This window comes from Xiphophorus maculatus, chromosome 10 (assembly GCF_002775205.1).
Source record: "Xiphophorus maculatus strain JP 163 A chromosome 10, X_maculatus-5.0-male, whole genome shotgun sequence".
Classification (NCBI taxonomy): domain Eukaryota; kingdom Metazoa; phylum Chordata; class Actinopteri; order Cyprinodontiformes; family Poeciliidae; genus Xiphophorus; species Xiphophorus maculatus.
In genome coordinates, this window is record NC_036452.1 from 20001476 (window position 1) to 20020179 (window position 18704).

Below are 18704 nucleotides of genomic sequence, written 5' to 3' on the forward strand. Positions count from 1 at the left end.
CACGGCCACCGTAGTTAAGGGGAAGACTATCCAAGATGGCGCTGCGCACAGTTTGTGCTGCTGCGCTGCGAACTGGGACAGATTTAGGGGTCAATAACGCGAGGACTATTGCTACAACAGGTATTGTTATGTTTTTCTGAGATATTTTCTATTTGGTAGTTATTGCCCGAACTTTAATGCTCGAGTGTTGCTTTGTAAAAGGGTGTTTGAAGGAAACAACACAAACATGCTGGCCTGGACTGTGCAGTCAGACTTGACAAACTAAGCAGCAGTCAGAAAAATCAAACATTTTGTTTACAGTCTTAATTTCATTGATAACATGACTGGGCTAGTTTAAGAACGGAAGGAGAATCCGCAAGTTTAACTTTTACAATTGAATCATGTATCAAAAAGCAATGAACCCTTTACAGGCTAACAAGAAATAACTGTAAGAAAAATAATTCAATTTCAAGTATTAAAATTGAAATGTAAAAAATATTTACGGCTCACTTTGACAAAACCAATACTTTTTTGAAGCCTTAGCTGGTTTTCTTTGTATCAGAAGTGCTACATTAGACTTATTTGGGCATGTAACTATACTCCCTTTTTAGAAAATAAATCAAATTTGACCTCTTTTACATTAACTAGATTTTCACAAACTAAAACTAATTAAATTAAATGTCACTGCAATGGAAGCGTTTGCCTAAACAGTCACTGATTTAAATGTGATTGACCAGAATTAGAATTTGACAAATGTTCTTGGCAACGAGCATTCACTCCCCTAGGATGTTTGCTATTTTTTTATTTTCTTGAAAAAGTGGCTCGTATATACTTTGAATTTGTGTGTAAATTAATAATTTTTTACTACGTCATTGCTGTAAAACAATGCTTGATAGGTTATATTTTGTACAATTGTGTTAAAACACATTCTGTCTTTTTTTTTGTCTTGTAACCAACAATGAAAAATAAACAGAGCTTTCTATCCCATTTTAACTTTGTTTCTAATTAAGTTGTATTCGGCCTTTTATTATCAAACGAGAATTTGCCTTCTGCAATACATAGATCCTCCAACAGAGGGCAGAAAACAACAGGAAGTAGAGGCCTATTAGAGGTCTCAGAAATAGTCATAACAGGGTAAATAATAATAATAATTTGTCACTACAAGAGGTCTGTCTGTGAACATGCCTGACTGAAACATTTTAGCTCTAGTTTTAATTCAAATTTGATTTAAAAACGCAGTTATGCAAGATAATAATTTAAACCCATAACGTTTTGACTATGTTGTTTCTAACCATTGGACCCAGCGGTCCTCAGCAAACGGGCGCGTCCGCTGGGTCCCATGCCCAATGATGACATCGACACATCGAACCTGGAGTCTCTGGAGACCTACCGCAGCTACAACCGCTACTTCCGACAGGCCGAGGAGGCCAAGAACAAGCGCGTGTGGTGGAAGACCTACAGGAGCTACGTGGAAAAAGCAGATCCCGAGCACGGTGAGGAGTAAACTCTGGAATCTGCTGCTGATGGGGTTCAAATGCGTCACTGAGTATCGTTGTGTGTCAAGGTGCCGAGCGCGTGGACATCGGACTGCCGTACTGGCCTCCCAGCAGAACCAAAGTGGTGAAGGAGAGGAGGCAGGCAATGAGTGAAAACAAGAGGAACGTCGAGCTGGAGAGGGCCTCCCGACTTCGTACTTGTACGCTTTTTTCCCCCTTAACGTTTGTCAAAATTTGACTTTTTTTTTTTTAACTGTTGAAGTTAAAAAAATTGTCACCCCCTCAGTGAAGATCCCCTTGGCCCGAGTGCAGGAAACCTGGGAGAAGACCGGCGGACCGTTCGACATAAAGAAGCTGGCCGACCACTACGGGGTCTTCAGGGACCTCTTTCCAATGGCGTATTTTCTACCACAGGTCACCCTCCGCATCAGCTACAGTCAGGACACAGATGGACAAGTGCATTATGGGAATCAGCTGACGCCTACAGAAGTATATTTAAAATAACAGAGGATGAATTTTTCCATATTATGTTTCTTCTCTTGGCTGATCTTCGACTCCGTCTTGTCTCTCTAGGCAGTGTCGGCCCCCCGGATCGCCTTTGACGCAGAGGAGGGTTCCCTATGGACCCTCCTGCTTACCTCTCCAGGTCAGCGTCGCCTTTAGCCTGTGAGATTAATCAGTCTGTTTTCACTGGGGATGCAAGTTATCAATCGAGCTAATGTAAGGATGATTGATCTCATCCATCGACTAACGGTTAATTGATAAGCGGCCATTTTCTTAAAAACGTACATTTTCTGTTCTTTCAAGAGGGCTGATCGTCATTCTATTAACAAAAAGGGATAAATGTTTTATAATATACTGAATTTTTTTAAAAAAGTCGGCTGTACTAAATATCGACTGGATAAACAGAAAATTGTGGGTTTCTCACATTCTTAAACGTACATATAAAGCGTAGCAAAACAGGAACGTGTTGGGTTGCTGAATGAAAACTGAAAACGTCGGTCCATTAAGTGTATTAACTCACTTAATACACCTAATGTATTGGCACAATGCAAACACTCCCCCCACCCGCATCATGTGACAATTTTTCTGCGTCATCACGTCCTCGCCTTCGTTAGTTTTGGTGGAGAACTTGACGCCGCTCTGTTACGCAGCATCTCGGCTGAATGGCGCTATCGAGGTGAAACTTGAAGAACTTGTCGAGAGTTTGTGTTTCAAAACGGAACCGCATAAAATGCATTTTACCTCCCATAACTGACTGTGTTCGGACCGTTTCTCTTTCCCGTTCTGGTATGGCCGCCATGTTGTATCACTAGGTTCCGCTTGGGGATGACCAGCGGCGCTCTCTGCTGGATAGCGGCCAAACTACAACAATAAAAGGAGGTCTTAGCGGACCTTGTTAATCGGTTGGAATTAATTTTAATCTAATTAACCATTAATTTACACTTAATCACAAGCTGATGGTAGGTTGCACAGCGGCGCAGTTGGTAGCATTGTTGCCTTGCAGCAAGAAGGTCCTGGGTTCGACTCCCGGCCCGGGGTCTTTCTGCATGGAGTTTGCATGTTCTCCCTGTGCATGCGTGGGTTCTCTCCGGGTACTCCAGCTTCCTCCCGCCTCTCGCCCAGAACTTAGCTGGAGATAGGCACCAGCAACCCTCCCGACCCCATTAGGGACAAAGGGTGAACAGAAAATGGATGGATGGATCACAAGCTGATGGCCTGCATCCCTAGTTTTCACATTTAAATTCAGAAAACATACCTTTATTTTTATTTCATTTCTTTGCAGACGAGCACCTTCTGGATAACGAGGCAGAGTACCTCCATTGGCTTGTGTAAGTACTTTAGATCCAATCCAAAGTGTGCATTTCTTTGTCTGTTTAGCCCCAAAACATGTGAATATTAAAAATGTGGAATGTCTTGTGTCCCTGGAAAGCGGGAACATTCCAGGCGGGGCGGTGCAGGCCGGAGAGGAGCTGTGTCACTACCTGCCGCCCTTCCCTGCCAGGGGAACCGGCTTCCACCGCTATGTCTACGTCCTCTTCAAGCAGGAAAAACCCATCAGCTTCCGGGAAGATCTCCGCGCATCGCCATGGTGAGTAACGGCCCTGGCATCTTACCTGAATGTGAGAATCAAGGAGTTCAAGCACTTTAAACGAGATGTACTTTCGTACCATAACAGGACGCGAGAGGAGCATTACCACTAGAATTAGACTTAGACTTGTACTTTATTGATCCCTTGGGAAGACTCCCTCAGGAAATTGAAGTTACCAGCAGCTCCCAGGCAAAAAACAGAAATAACATACAGTAAGCAAAAGTGCAAAAGAATACAAATTACAAACTAAATACTAAGGTACACACTAAATGTGAGTAACCAAAACCTTAATTTATGCAAGAAAAACCTTAAATTATACAAGAAATAAGAATATAGAATATAAGAATATAAATGAATATAAATACAATACAGCACTATGTGGTTTGACCTGATAAGTATGGAGAAAAATACAAGGGGTCACTACTCCTTCTACCCTCTGTCCTGTGTCACCATACCCCCCCCCCCCCCCCAATGAGGAATTGTACAGTCTAAAGGCATGGGGGACAAAAGAGTTCTTAAATCTATTGGTCCGGCACTTGGGAAGCACTGAACAGGCTCCTCTGGCTGCTGATGACGGCGTGTAGAGGGTGGCTGCTATCGTGCTAGTGTTGGTGTTTGTAATAATCCATGCCGTCTTCCCTCCTCAGCCACTCGCTGGTTGACCGCACCTTTAAGACCGTTGATTTCTACAGAAAGCACCAGGACGACATGACGCCAGCAGGCCTGGCCTTCTTCCAGAGCCAGTGGGACCAATCGGTTACCAACACCTTCCACAACACACTCAGTGAGTTGAGTTACTTTATGTTGCCACGTTTGTTTTGAAGTCTGTCTAAAAACTAAAGCCACTTTCTTGCTCTAGACATGAAGGAGCCGGTGTTCGAGTTCATCAGGCTTCCAGTGTACCACCCTCCACAGGTCAAGTATCCACACAGGCAGCCGCTGCGCTACCTGGACAGGTACAGAGATGGGAAGGAGCACACCTACGGCATTTACTGATCAGGAGAAACACGTCCGACCGGAAATCCAGTCTGGAAAGTGTGGAATCGTCTAAATAAACCATTTCTTAACCGTTTCAGAGACTGGTCTTTAGTCTTGTGACAACAGCTCATTGTCCTCAATCAGATGCATATTTTTAAAACGTTTATTAAAAGTGTCGATTTTTAACTCTTACTGAGGAATAGGAACAGAATCAGTGCCACCAGTGCGACTGGTAAACCACAATTGTACAGTAAAAAATAGTCGTGGGCCACAAAAGTTGCATCTCTCTTTTTATAAAAAGCAAAAAAATCCAAAACAATTCTGTTGTAAAAATAAATGTTTTATTGAAATTTTGTACAAATTTGATGCATTTACCTTATTTTCTGCAGATGGGTCAGTGTAACTCAGGTTTCTATCTTTAACTTAGTTTAAAATGCACCTTATTCCGGTTTTCTTTTCAAACTTGTTCTATTCGGCCTTATTTTCAGTTTAATTAATTGCTTAATGGACACAATGAATTCAAACGAATCTGGTAAAAAAAAAAAAAAAAAAAAAGCTGACCAATAAAAATGAGTCTGACCACAAGTAAAGTAAATTATGTGGATGCAAAGACAAAAACCTCTTTACAATTTTTTCTGTATCTAATAAACAGTTAACCTCAATATGGTAAACTGAGCGCTTAAGTTGCTCCCATTCACTTGAATTGACTGTAATCTAGACTCATCCAGCAGGGGGCAGTGTCACTCCAGTGATTAGTCACCTGCGTTGGAAGAATACACTGGCTGATTCTGGTCCAAGCTAACAAACCACAGATTAATATGTGAACATTACATATTATTGTAATTATTATATTGCGGTAATGTTCACATAGTAACCTGTGGTTTCGTTGGCGGCGCAACCATTTCATTTTGTGCAGGTATGATTTAGTTTCCACTTTTTTTCCCCCCTCCAAGTTACAAAAGCACCACCCAGAGGATTTATCATTTTATTTAAATTCACTATTTGTGATTACAAAATGTAAAAATATTAGCTAGCATGGAACAAAAGTCTTTTTAGTATTGGAGTCAATGACTGCTGAGCTTGGAGTGCAGCAGGACGACATCGCTGGGGACCAGAACTGATGGTTTCCGTTGCTCCACTTCCAAATGTAGTTTTCTAGCCACGCCCAGGAAACAACTGACTTTTTATACACACAGTGCCTTGCCTTTTTGACCTGTTTGTACATTATAGTCACAAGGTGCCTGGACTTTATGTGACTGACCAAACACAAAGTAATACATAATTGTAAAGGGAGTGGAAAATCTTTATTTTATAACTCAAAAGAAAAAGAAATACTGCTAAGTTTGACCTGCAGTACACAGCTTACTTTACAATCTATCAATATGTTGTCCTAAATGTGTGTGAAAAGTGTGCTGTGCATTTTCATTCATCCTTTGATTTGGTAACTTCCACCCAGCCACTCAAAAAAAAATTTTTTTTAAATCCCTGCAATCAAATTGCTACCAGAAGTCCCCTAATTAGTAAACACACCGTAGGTGGAGTTTCTACAAGTAGAAACCTAAAGATAAAATGTGAACATACACAATTTTTATGTATAAAATCTGGATATTGGTAAAGATCTGAAACATAAACACTGCTTTGGACTGTTGTTTAATTAAAAGAAAAAACATTTAATTTCTAAATTGTTTGGTTAATTTATTGCTTTCTATTTTGTTGACCAAATTTGTATTTTTTTTTTTTTTTTAACAACTTTTTACTTGTGGTCAAGGGCCAAACAAAAATCATTTCAAGAGCCAGAAATGGCCCCCTGAGCCACACTGTTCCACATTATATTTCAGCTGAAATTGACTTTGAATGTTTATCTTTGTGCTGCAAGCATCAACTTAATAAGTTGATGCCATACAGTACGCTTGTACTGTATGGATCTGGTCCCCATGGATACAGCAACCAGCGCCGTCATTGTGTCGTCGTTCTCCTGGACTCCGCCTGCTGCTCGTCCGTTACGACCGGGCTGCCTTCAGCATTTCTTCCACGCTCAGTAGTTTCTCTCTGGGTTTGCCGCGAGCTTCCCCCCGCCTCGTCTCCAAGCTGTCGATCTTCTCCCAGTCTGAGAAGGTGACTGGTTTCACTCCTACAAATGGTGCAAAACGAGCCCTCAGTGACTGGAGCAGCAGCTCAGCCTCAAGTAACTAATATTAATAAAAAGAGAATATGCGAGACTAAATAGTCTCCATTTTTCACAAATTTAAGACATTTGAAGGCCTTCATTTTATATACATGAATTCAATTAGTTTTAAGAATAGGTGGACACCCTGGATACAGTTTTTAAAAAATAGATAGCTGTGATGTTTCTGTGCTGCAGTTCATTTCTGGGTGAAGATAAATAAAGACTGTTAACAAATGTTGCGATAAGCGCTGAGGCGTCGCTGTACCTCGCTCCTCCAGCAGACTGCTGACTGCTTGCGATCCGGGTTTGGCAGCCGACACGTCCAACGCTCCAGAGTCCATGTCCTCCAGCAGGGACCGGGCCGTGTCGAAGCTGTTGTTCATAGTGGTGGCAATCACACCTGTGGGGCCCGTTTTCAGCCAACCGCTGCAATACAAGCCTAAAGAGAAAGGCCGAGTTAAGGGAAAATGGTCTAGTTAAAGGGTTCTTATTACAGGAGAATGTTTTGAAACCTGCGGCTTGGTGAACCCGGCCCACTGAGTTTGGCACGACGGCTCTGCGGGAGTCGAACGGCACGGCGGGATCGATGGGGAGGCTCTTGTAGCCGATGCTGCTGATGACCAGACCGCAGGAAACGTCTTCCACCTCTCCGGTCAGAACGGCCCGAGCCGCGTCTCCTGACCCCTGACCCCCGATAAACACAGACTATAAGAATCCGAAGCGGGCGCACTTTGGGTTTTGAAATCCAAAGCGATGCTCCAACCTCCAGCCTGTTGACCGCCAGTCGGATGCCGGCGGTTCGGCTGCAGCCGGGGTCGGCTAAGATCTCCGTGGGGCTCCGGTAGAAGAGGAACCCCCAGACCTTGGCGGCGTTTCTCCGCCTCTCCAGCTCCTTGTCTCCCGGCGCGTCCAGGGCCATCTTCAGCAGCAGCTCGGTGAGACGCTTCCTGGGCCGCGGGACGTCTGGGACGGCAGAGACACCGGCGCTTTAAATTTGACTTATTCACCAAATGTATGGAGGAACAAATGTGTGTTTGACAAGTTAATAATTGAATACTTCATTCCACCTGAATCGGTTTCACACCATGGGTTTGCTGATGTCCCCCAGGTTTGTAAGGCTAGCCCACCATGTTTAGATGTACATGTCGCTGTTATCAGTTATTTTTGTTCATGACCAGTTTCACATCAGCACAATGAGACCTCAGGTCTGACAATAGGCTGATGTGAACAAACAGATGACTGCATGTCATCTGTTTGAATTTGACACCATTTTTAGCCAACTACTAAAAGCCAACCAAAGTTATTAAGAACCAAAGTTTGCAAGTCCATTTTCACCATGAAAAAAAAGGTTGTGGTAGTTTTTTAAACCCATTTAATCGATTAATCGTCAGAACAATTGATTACTAAAATAATCGTTAGTTGCAGCTACTCGCCGGGTCATGGCAGCAAATTTTGCTGGACGATAAATCGTCCCAGAAATCATTGCATTAAACGATACCATTGTCAATTTGAAACCATTTTCCACTAATCTAATAATATTAATAATTGCGTTTTAGGGGCGTGCCGTGGTGGCGTAATGGTTAGCGCGACCCGTATTTGGAGGCCTTGAGTCCTCGACGCGGCCGTTGCAGGTTCGACTCCCGGACCCGACAATATTTGCTGCATGTCTTCCCCCCTCTCCTTCCCTGTTTCCTGTCAGCCTACTGTCATATAAGGGACACTAGAGCCCACAAAGACCCCCTGGAGGGGTTACAAAAAAAATATATATATTAATTGCGTTTTAATGCAAGTACAGTCTCTCACAGATCAAATAACTTTAATTTGGAAAGAATATTTTTAACACCGGAACTGGAAAACCTCTTAAAACATCCAAAATAAGTAAACCCAATAACTGAAACGATAATAATTCAAATGGATTATGAAGCCTCTGTAACCAAAGTTGCATTAAACAAATAATAATAGTTCAATTTAGACAGTGAGAACAGGCAAAAGTGGCAGGCAGAGCAAAGCAAATCCCTGGTACTGGGTGCTAAATGTTTGCAGCGTTTCTCAAAATGCCGGCTTTTCGTCCACATGGAAATGATCTGACTCATTTTAACTTATCATGCAATTAATTTATTCATTGTTTACTGTGTCAGGCTTCGTTGCAGTCCTAAAATGAATGGCAAAATGGTAAGTGGGCTGAACTTCTCTAATGCTTTTAAAATCATTTTGACCACTTTACTCTAGAGTTACATTCACCCATTCATACACTGATATCCAGATTTGTAGGAGTTAAGTGCCATGTGGCAGGAGGAAGCTGGATTCGAACCTACAACCTTCCGATCACAAGACGACTACTCTTCCCACAGAGCCACAGTCGTGAACAGGAAGTCAGTGTAGAGACGCCGGCTCAGGTACGAGTTGCAGCTGTGTTTTTTGAAGGCTTGCAGATATCAAACGCAGGATTTATTAAACCCGACGAGGCACCGGAATTGCGTAAAAAAACACACATGAAGGTGCATGCAGGTGGTAACACTCTCATTTGTCACAGAAGTGCTGTATTAAATGTTGCGTTTGTCCCTCGCTGCTTATCGCCTAAAATATTCACAAGGTCAAGGCGAAAAAGAGCATCAGTTCGGAATCAATGCCACGTCTCCATCAAGGCCGCGGCGTTCTGCTGGCCAGAAGGTCAGCAGAACGATGCGAGCAGCAGAGCGGCAGGCCGGCTCTCCTCGCCTGCAGCGCGCCGCCAGCTCTCGTACGTCAGAAGCGACCTTAACCTGTGAACAGTTTCCGTTCAGCTCCGTGTACGAGCCATGGGTCTGCCTCAGCTGTTAACCACAACATACATTTCCTCCTGCCATGTGACAGCTCGAGTGTTCTGCATTAGTCACACCTCGCTTTCTCGTGAACTCGCATGCTTTCCGTCAAGTCGGAGATGAGAACTAAGAGCAAAATCCGTAAATCTTGAGTCAGACTTGTACAAAAAAAAAAAAAAAACACACACACACAAAAACAACCAACCTGTCGTGGGTCCCGGAAAATGATTTTTAAAAAAGACAAAGAAAAACAAGAAACAAAAGAAACTCGTCATGCAAGGCTTTGATTCGCCTCTGACCTTTGAGGGCTTCTGAGACGCCTTCGAAATCAGCTGTCACCATCTCGGGCCTGGTTCCCGGCAGGTTCACCATTTCTCTGAGCTCCTGCAGACGACATGAAGAAATCTGATAGCTTCAAACAAAAACAACACGATTTCAAACAAAACCCAGACGTCTCCCACGATGGGGTTGTGTTTTCTTTTTTCTGGGTTTCTCTGGTTCTTCTGATTCAGGTTTCCGTTTTTTAAGATAAGCTTCTTTCATAACCTGCTTGGAAAAAAAGTGACTCAAACCTAATTGATGACATTTGGAATCCTTGGCTAAGATGAAGAAAAGTTGACGTGCTAAAATTTCAGCACCACATCCTTACTTCAACGGCTCAGTGGAGTAAAAATCAACATGAAAACACAACATATCACACAATGTCATTTACTCAATTCAAACTGAGCAGAAATGGAAAAACAATGCATAGAAACTATTCTTAAACTTAGAGCTTCCACATAATGGAGTAACCAGATGATGCAAACAGGAAGGAGTCTTTTAAATAAAGCCTTAATTGGCACCTGTGCATGTAAAAACTGAAGTTAACACAATGCCAAGTAGGGAAGATGACCAAAATGTCTCCTTCCCATCAATCTGGAAAGGATTACAGCGGATCCCCGTTTATTTACGGTTCAGTATTTGGAGTTTTCTGTGTAACATAACTCCATACTATTCATAGAAAATCCACCTCATTTTGGATTTTTCCTTACAGCATATGACAAACAGCTTGGTATTTTAGCTTGTCAAGTTGAATTAGCCAGGCGCTATGCTACTTAACACGCTATTGGCTGCCTGTCTGTAAAGCGGCCAAGCAAGAAGCGTCATTCAATTTTCTGGGCGTTGATTGGTGGCAACTCAAAGAGCGGAAACAACAAAGAGCGTATACGTTAGCTTTCAGTGTAGCGTTAAGACCGGTTCCACTGTGTGTATTAATGCATAATAAGGTGTAATTGGTGGTTGAGTTATTAAAATAGGCAGCTAGATGTGTTTGCTACTCGAGTAATCCCAGATTTCAACTATTTGTGGACGGCTACGGGTCCATAAACTCCAGGGAAGTCCAGGAGTCTTCCCTGACTCCTGGACTTGGAAAAGTCCATCATTTTACAATAGGAAATCTTATTTGTAAGCGGAAACTGGCTGCGAACTTTGAAGATGTGGATGACTAAGCAGATTGCCACAGATCTTAGAGAAAGACCGTCTCAGACTGTAAGAAAATACAACAAAAAAAAGCCAATATTTTTATTAGACATCCTGTAGGCCTAAGTTAGTGTGTTAAATGTTATAATTCATCAAGTAGAATTAGAAAAGAATTGAAAGATATGACTTCAGAAAGATTAGCAGTTGAAAGCCTGTTCTATTCAAAACAATTATTACAGCATGTCGTCGATTTGCAGGGTTTTGTCCAAACCACCCAAACTTTTCTCGACAAACCAGGCGACAACGTTTAGACGAGTTACGCAAAGGACGGAAGCTTTTGGTCATAATGAACAGCGGCGTTTGGTCAAAACAAAAACCCAACATGTCACCACATAACCACTATCCTCCAATAGAACCTGGGCAGCTAGCAGTGTCAGCAGCCAAACATTACATCCAGGTACTCTGGAGTCACGCCAGCTAAAAGTAGGCAGAAACCGGCTCGTCCACAAGACGGTGATGCCACACAGCAGGAAGTCTACAACAGACTGAAGCAGGCGTCTGCAGAGTAGGTCAAACACTTGGGTTAGTGTGGTTTTCCCATGTGACAGATGTGTCTCCTTGATAAAAGGCTCAGCTTGTTTTCCTCTGTTCCGTGACACGAACCTTGATTGTGCACGCGACCTGCATGGGTCCCCTCCTGCCGACGATCAGCACCTTCCGAACCCGACTCTCGGCGAGGGCTTCCAGGGCCGGCTGGGTTATGTCCGTTTTCTGGACGACAATAAATCATGAGGTGAAGCTTCGGTATCAGATAGTACTGCATTCCTTAAAGGTCAGTCAGCCATCTATAATACCCCCAAAGGGGCAATTGTTGCCTAGCTTATTAGGGGATGAAAAAAAACCAACAATCAGTTTTGAGTAAGCAAAGGTATTCTTTTCATCGGAAGAAAACTCCACTACAATACCCATCAAAGTCCTCGATAGTGTTTTCTTTTGTTTCCAAAGATTTTGCAAGGTGCTCTAGATACTTTATCTGCAAAGTTAAAACTTTTCTCATTAAGAGAGAAATCCTTCTCACCTTTAAAATGTCTGAAGGAGACAGCAGTATCCTAGCTACATCCAAGGCCACGTTGCCTTGTCCCAGAATGACGGCTGTTTCGCAACTCAGGTCCGGTTTGAGCTGGAGGAGCAATTGATAAAAAACATGAAATCAGCCCATTTTTGCTTTGATTTACACGAGAACAGATGAGATTTTTTTCCCCCTCCCCTCTACGGACCTCTCGGCAGCTGGGCAGGCCGTTGTACCAGCCCACAAAGTCTTTGGCTGAGTAGACGCCGGGCAGGTCTTCGCCCGGCACCCCTATCCTCCTGTTGCCCTCCGCCCCGTAACTCTGACAGAAAATACAGACAAAAACAAAAAAAAGAAGGTCAAAGCACGAATTCTCGTTGCAGGATTCGGTCGCGGCCGTCGTGTTCTCACCAGCACGACCGCGTGGTACGCCCCCTGCAGTTCGCAGACGGTCACGTCCTTCCCGACGTTGACGTTGCCATAGAAACTACAGCGGGAATTTTTGGCTGTTTGAGTAAAAGTATTGATGACATTCTGGAGGACAAAAAAAAAAAAAAAAAAAGAAAGATACATATATTAAACAGAATAACAATTGATACTTCCTAAAGTACAGGAACAATAATTTATATAAGTGCAAATTTGTAACCAGTTGGTTTTATAATGAGTTACTGACGAGTGATTTTAAATGGCCCTATGCTGTGTCAGGGCAAAAATACACCACACCATGCTGTAATAAAGCAAAGTTGTATTACATCATAGTGATAAAGGAAGTTTTCCACAAGATAATAAAGCTCTTTGCAATTAAGACATCACTCTGCAAACCACGCTGTCTGCAAAAACACAACATTAGCGCCACGGTCAAAACTTTTATCCGGGGCGACATGCTCTCAAAATTCCAGTAAAGCAACCATCTGTAGTTCCTGTTTGGCACATTGTAACAGAAGATCTGATGAAAGAAAAAAAAAAATCTGAAATTAGCTTTGAAGGTTGCGGAAAACAATCAGGTTAAAATTCCAGGAACTAGACTGTGCCAAAGACTAAAGATGTTGACTCTGGATATTAATTCCTCAGGCAATCTTTGCATTTATTATTTGATATTATATTGAACTCCTTTTTTTGTTGTTGTTTTTGTTCAACTGTCGTGTTTCAGCCAAGCAGAAGCGAGTAAAAAAATAAATAAATATATATATATATATATATATATATATATATATATATATATATATTTAACTTGCTCACCTGTCTTGTCAGGTGGCGGTTTTCATGGACTGACCATCAAAACGTTCTTCCACCCCAGATCTACGCATCTCTGATGTTTCTAATCGACTCAACACTTATCATAACCTACAATGAAATAATCCTAGGCCCGAAAATGATGCAACTTACCAAATGTAAAAGGTTTTTTAAGTCAAATATTGTACAGCAATCTTTCTTCGACATTTTTAGACAAAGTAATTGGAAGGGTTTTGATGTGGATCTCAAGCAATTTTTCACCGTTGCGCGTTTCGTATGGACCGTCACTCTGCACGTTGTCTAGCTCAGAAATCTTTCCTGAGCTTTTGGACAATTAAATCTACTCTTAACCCATAAACAAAATGCTTTTCCAATAAAAAAATAAAAAGTGAGCACCCTTCATGTTTTTGCATCTTAACGGTTTTCTTTTTGCCACTCCACTCATCTCCAGCAATTCGCCCGCCTGAGCGGTGGATTCCTGCAACCCCCCCCCAGAGTTCCCATGATCCCCTGGGCTGCTTCTTTGACTAAGATATTTTCAAAACACTTGAAGAGACACTTTGCTGTGTGGTAAAAATGTCGGTGGAAGCAGACACCTTGACTTCAGGGTGATCAGGGGCCACTCCAAACCTGACCAGGCCAAAGGGGACGGGCAGTCGCTCGTAAATGTCCACCTCGACATCCTGACGGGCCTGAGACGGAAAAGAAAAAAAATCAAACAGGAGAAATCGCTCGCTATATCGTCTCTTCATAAATGAAGTTTCACGATGCTCAAAGGTTTCCTTATGTACCGGCCAAACACAACGTTCAAAATACGGCTTTCATTATAGCGTCTCATGAAACGTCGAAAAGTGACTTTGAGAGTTTTTTTCTCTAATACATTAGAACAGAATGAATGTTGTTCAGTTTAATATTAACAGCAAACACGAACTGTAACACAGATGAAACTCAGGTGACAGCCAGGGCTGTTTTCTACCGGCGTGATCTGTTTTACAAGTCAGAATGGAGGAAAATCACCTTAAAGAAAATACAATGGCTTTTCTAAATGATTCTTAAAGTTGATTTGTCCAAATTAATGCTGTGTTTTAACAACAGGAACTACGGTAGTTTTACAGTAGTTTATTTATTTTTTCTCCCCCCATGTTTCCCCACTCTAAGAGCTAGAACAAATATCAGACAAAAAAATGGTAAAAATCCACCCTGATCACGGCCGCTTTAGGGACGGAGGTCTTCCTGCTTGGACCTTGAACTACAAGTGGAGCTTCATAGTAGGAAAACACAGAGCATTGCTCATCAGCAGAATATCCCCAGCTTTTTATTCCAATCATTTCCCAGTTTGTATTTTATGTTAACTTTAAATATCCGACAAGAGTTTGGTATTTTTACAACATTTCACTGTTTTTTTTCCAGTGGTACAGTTGAGGGATTATTTTCCTGTCTTAATAGTCCGGAACAGAATTGCAAGAAATAACAAATAATAATCTTGCTGGGTTAGCTGGGTTTTTTTTGTCTCTACTGCAGGTACATAAATAAAAATAAAAAAAAACAAAGCTTTGGAAACTTTAAAGATCAGACGATAAAGAAGACAAAAAAAGTTACGACAGATAAAAACGCCGCAACTGAACTGGAACAAAGTGCATACGGGCCATTAGGCTCCTGCTTGGATGGTTCTGTGTTTGTATTTCTTACAAACTGCCAGTCCGTCGTTCTCTGACTCACTGAGACGTCAATTCAGAGAAAACGCAAGGAAGACACATGCGTACGAAAAGTCCGAGCTATAAAAATACAATTTAAAAAAAGCTAATTACAGTGTAAAGGGTAATTCTGTGCCAGTTTGGATGTTGTTTTCTTGTCTTAGATGATTTCTATTAAAAATGTGATCCTAAGTTATGTTTCCCTGAGGCACAGTAAAAGCAAAAGTAAACATTGAAATACTTCGAAAGCAACAGAGCAAGTATATTACAGCTTCTAGAAATGTTAGCCTGCGCCTGTGACTAAAAACACAACGGCACAGAACAGACGGGCTCTTTCCTGTTCTAGTTTGACAGATTTTTATCTAGTCCAGGAATTTGTTCAAAAGATAAGCAGAGAAATTCAGTTGTTTCCGGCGTGACATATCTGCTGCGCTTACTGTTTGCAAACATAACACAGATTCAAAGTGATTTCATTATATATATATATATATATATATTTTTTTTTTTTAAACAAACTACCAGTCCGGTCATACTGTTATCTATGATCGGTTTGAAACGGCTTACTTTAGTCACGGCTTCCTGTCATGAGTCGTTTACCTAAGACTTGCGTTCATGAGGAAGCTAGGCAGGCAGTTGGAGGATAAATGATTGTTTAGACAGCCATAAATCTTCTACGATCAACCAGATCATGCCGTATTTCCAGTAACATATATTCGGTTTCAAGAAGTGTACCGCCGGATCACACCGTTTGCTGACGATATCCAGATTTACCCGCTTGTTCCAGTCCACAACAATGCTGCGTTTTATACAACATCTAAAACATAAATGGGACTAAGCAAAAAAAAAGAGATATCAGTTAATCTTCTTAATTGACACTGCAATGCTGTTGGCCCCTCACATTCCCGTCACCACTTATTTGGGAAAAATTCTCGCTTTTAAATTTGATGTGATCAGCTCAGCTGTAAAGGTGAGCAATTGTCCAGCCTGGGGCACATAGTAAATCAAAGGCCTTCTTTCAATTACAGGAGTCTAAGGCACTAATCCATCTCTAAGTCACATCTCATTTGGATTACTGCACTTCTTTGGAGTTGTGTTAATCCATAGTCAAGTGTTAACACCAGAGTGCCTTCTGTGCGTCTTCTGACAGAAAAGAAACGGTGCAATCACCTGGCTTCGCTACACTGGGTTTTTGTCAACTTGGCGATCCAGTTCGAATGTAGAACCCTTTTTTCCCCCCCCCCCATCATCCTATTAATGGTATGACATCACCTCCAGTTAAAAGATTGAGGTAAAAAAAAGAAAAAGGCCACTTGCTATTTGACATATCTAGAGCCTCAAATAGTTCATTAACAGCCTGTTTGAGCTTAAATGCTGTTTGCAATAATTTGCCAACACTATTTGTTTGTTTTTGTTTTTTTTTGTCTCCTGCCTTTTTTGTGAACGTCAAATTGTGGACACTTGTAACTTTTTCCCCCCCGATTTAAATTTCCTGCTCAGTCATCAGTTCATCAGTCCAAGCCGACAACAGGGTATTTCTCTCCATTTTTATTAACTCAAACCCTAAAGGAACATGTTCGCAAAATGTAGTGTGAGTAGCTAAGTGTGTCCATGACTTGACATGACAGAAGATTGAAAGCCAGGCACGTTCTGCTCGCTTTGAACAAGCATCAGAGAGGTTCATCCGTGTGCTGTCGGAACAGGGAGTACACACCTTGATAAGATGCTGCGCCGTGTAGAAACCTGCCGGACCGCTCCCAACGATACACACCTTTGGACAGCCGGAAGTAGACAAAAAAGCCTTTCCACTCCCACCGAGGCCTGCAAAAATGAGAAGACTGGCTCAACGAAGGACGTGTTGAAGGTCAAATGTGTCACAATTCAATACATAATAAAGTCATTAGATAAATTACTCAATTAAATTCAGTTAAAAAAAAGTATCTAATTTGCCTTTGGAATTAATGATGTGTTTTTGAATTCCAATTTTATTATTAATAGTTTTCATAAATAAAAATAAAAATAAGTAACTATCAATATTTCTTTAAATATTTTTGCATGAATATTAAATATTATATTCAACTACATAGTTATAAATTAAATTAGTTCATTACATGCTAAATGTATTTTTATAGTTCTTCAGTAGTTTTTAAACACATGGCACTCTGCTTTTTTATTACTTCATCTTTTAAAGTCAGTGGGTGGGACTAACAGTAATACTGAATGTGATTGGTCTGTAGTCGAGTTGCCGTGCAGGTTAACCAATCAAATGTCAGTGTCTATCTCACAACGTTGACTACAGTTCAAATAAGTTTACATGGACTGTAGCACATGAAATATTAGATAACTACATAAAAAGTATGGTTTTAGCATAAATGGAATTTTAATTTAATTATTTAAACATTCAATTATGTAATTGTTCATTTAATAAATAGCTAGTAAACAGGTAAGTATTTATTCCTTTCATATTTACTAAATTAGCTATACATGTGAAAATTAATTAGGTAATTTTTTTTCATATTCTGGCGCAGTTGGATCTCAATAATGAAGCCACGATTCAGTCTCATTGCACCGCTTACTATGAAGCTGTTTTATGACTGATAATGCGGTTCCCATGAGTCATAATGAGTGAATTGAGTTGCACAAAACAAAATTTAACAGACAACTTAGGCTGTCAATTTGAACCAGACTGGACGGTGTGCAGGCGGTGTTACCAGTGTCTCACCTCCATTAAGTCCCCTTGTCCATTTACTTCTTCCTGAAGTCCACAGCTTTAGCTCAGACAGCAGTCGCCTGCAGTTCCTCATGTTTAGCTCCTCTGTGCGGACCAGCCTGAAAGTGGGTTTTATCCTGAGTGTGTTGCGGCTTCTGCTCACCAGCCCCTCACAGCTGCCTCTGGCTGCTCTTCCTGAGCTTTGGACAGCGGGACAGGGCACCAAAAGCCAAGGTGGAGACCGTCTGTCTTCACCGTGACAGGCTGCATGTCCTTCGATGGTTTAGCTAAAGCTGACAGCTAACCCGACTTTGTGCTCAGCTTCACATTCGCTCTTATTTTCCTCCACACGTTTAAACTTTAAAGCATTTTGTAAATACAGTTTGTTTCTGGGGCTCCACGTTGTGTTACAGGAGTAAAAGTCCGCGGAAACCATTTTACCGCTAAAGTTCCGCACAAGAAGCTCGTGCTGTTATTAGCTAAATGTTTTTAGCTAATAGCGCCTGAGTGAGCGACCTGCGGTGAGGACGCAGGGTGTCTAATTAAGCTGTCCAAATCGATTATTACACTAATTAAAACTTGTCCTTTTAAGAAGAGAATTTATTTGCTTGACCTCCTTGCTGGCTGAGTTTCTGGTGGCAAATGTTAAAACTGCAAACAAGTATTAGCTCAGATTATTAGCATAGGAAGCCTCCCTGGTATCCCATTTAAAGTAATGAGACCTGGCTCATTACTGTTACACAACACGAGATAATGGCAGTGTATTACTCTGCATGTAAACACAACTCCATGTGATTTAATGAGGTACAAATCACTCAGTATTTTCACCAGAACTTTCACTAACTATGCATAGCAGCCATATTTGATTTTAAGGTTGTGGGTTGCGACTTTTAAACTAATAGCAACATTTCTAAATATCAATTTAATATAAGTTTCAGCAAACCTTTTAGTTGATTTTACTGAGTCTAATTACAACCCACCTGTAGGAATGGAATGCACTAATAAAGATGGAAGTCCTACTAATTTTATC

The 18704-nt window shown here is 41.5% G+C and overlaps 2 protein-coding genes across 2 annotated transcripts; one reads left to right on the forward strand and one right to left on the reverse strand.

Moving 5' to 3' along the window:
• The first annotated feature begins 24 nt into the window (after window positions 1-24).
• On the forward strand, window positions 25-5100 carry mrpl38 (mitochondrial ribosomal protein L38). Its single transcript, XM_005809619.3, has 9 exons — window positions 25-120; window positions 1284-1472; window positions 1544-1675; window positions 1762-1964; window positions 2049-2121; window positions 3262-3307; window positions 3409-3567; window positions 4215-4351; window positions 4427-5100. Exons 1-9 carry the CDS (start codon window positions 36-38, stop codon window positions 4561-4563), a joined length of 1161 nt encoding a protein of 386 aa, XP_005809676.1. The 5' UTR covers window positions 25-35; the 3' UTR covers window positions 4564-5100.
• A 724-nt stretch (window positions 5101-5824) lies between these two features.
• Window positions 5825-18366, reverse strand: fdxr (ferredoxin reductase). Its single transcript, XM_014472733.2, has 12 exons — window positions 17687-18366; window positions 16679-16785; window positions 13870-13965; window positions 12452-12574; window positions 12249-12362; window positions 12050-12151; window positions 11635-11742; window positions 9813-9897; window positions 7476-7675; window positions 7225-7396; window positions 6978-7151; window positions 5825-6676 (listed from the first exon to the last, which is right to left on the reverse strand). The coding sequence occupies exons 1-12, from the start codon at window positions 17766-17768 to the stop codon at window positions 6546-6548; spliced, it is 1494 nt and encodes a 497-aa protein (XP_014328219.1). The 5' UTR covers window positions 17769-18366; the 3' UTR covers window positions 5825-6545.
• Window positions 18367-18704: the final 338 nt, after the last annotated feature.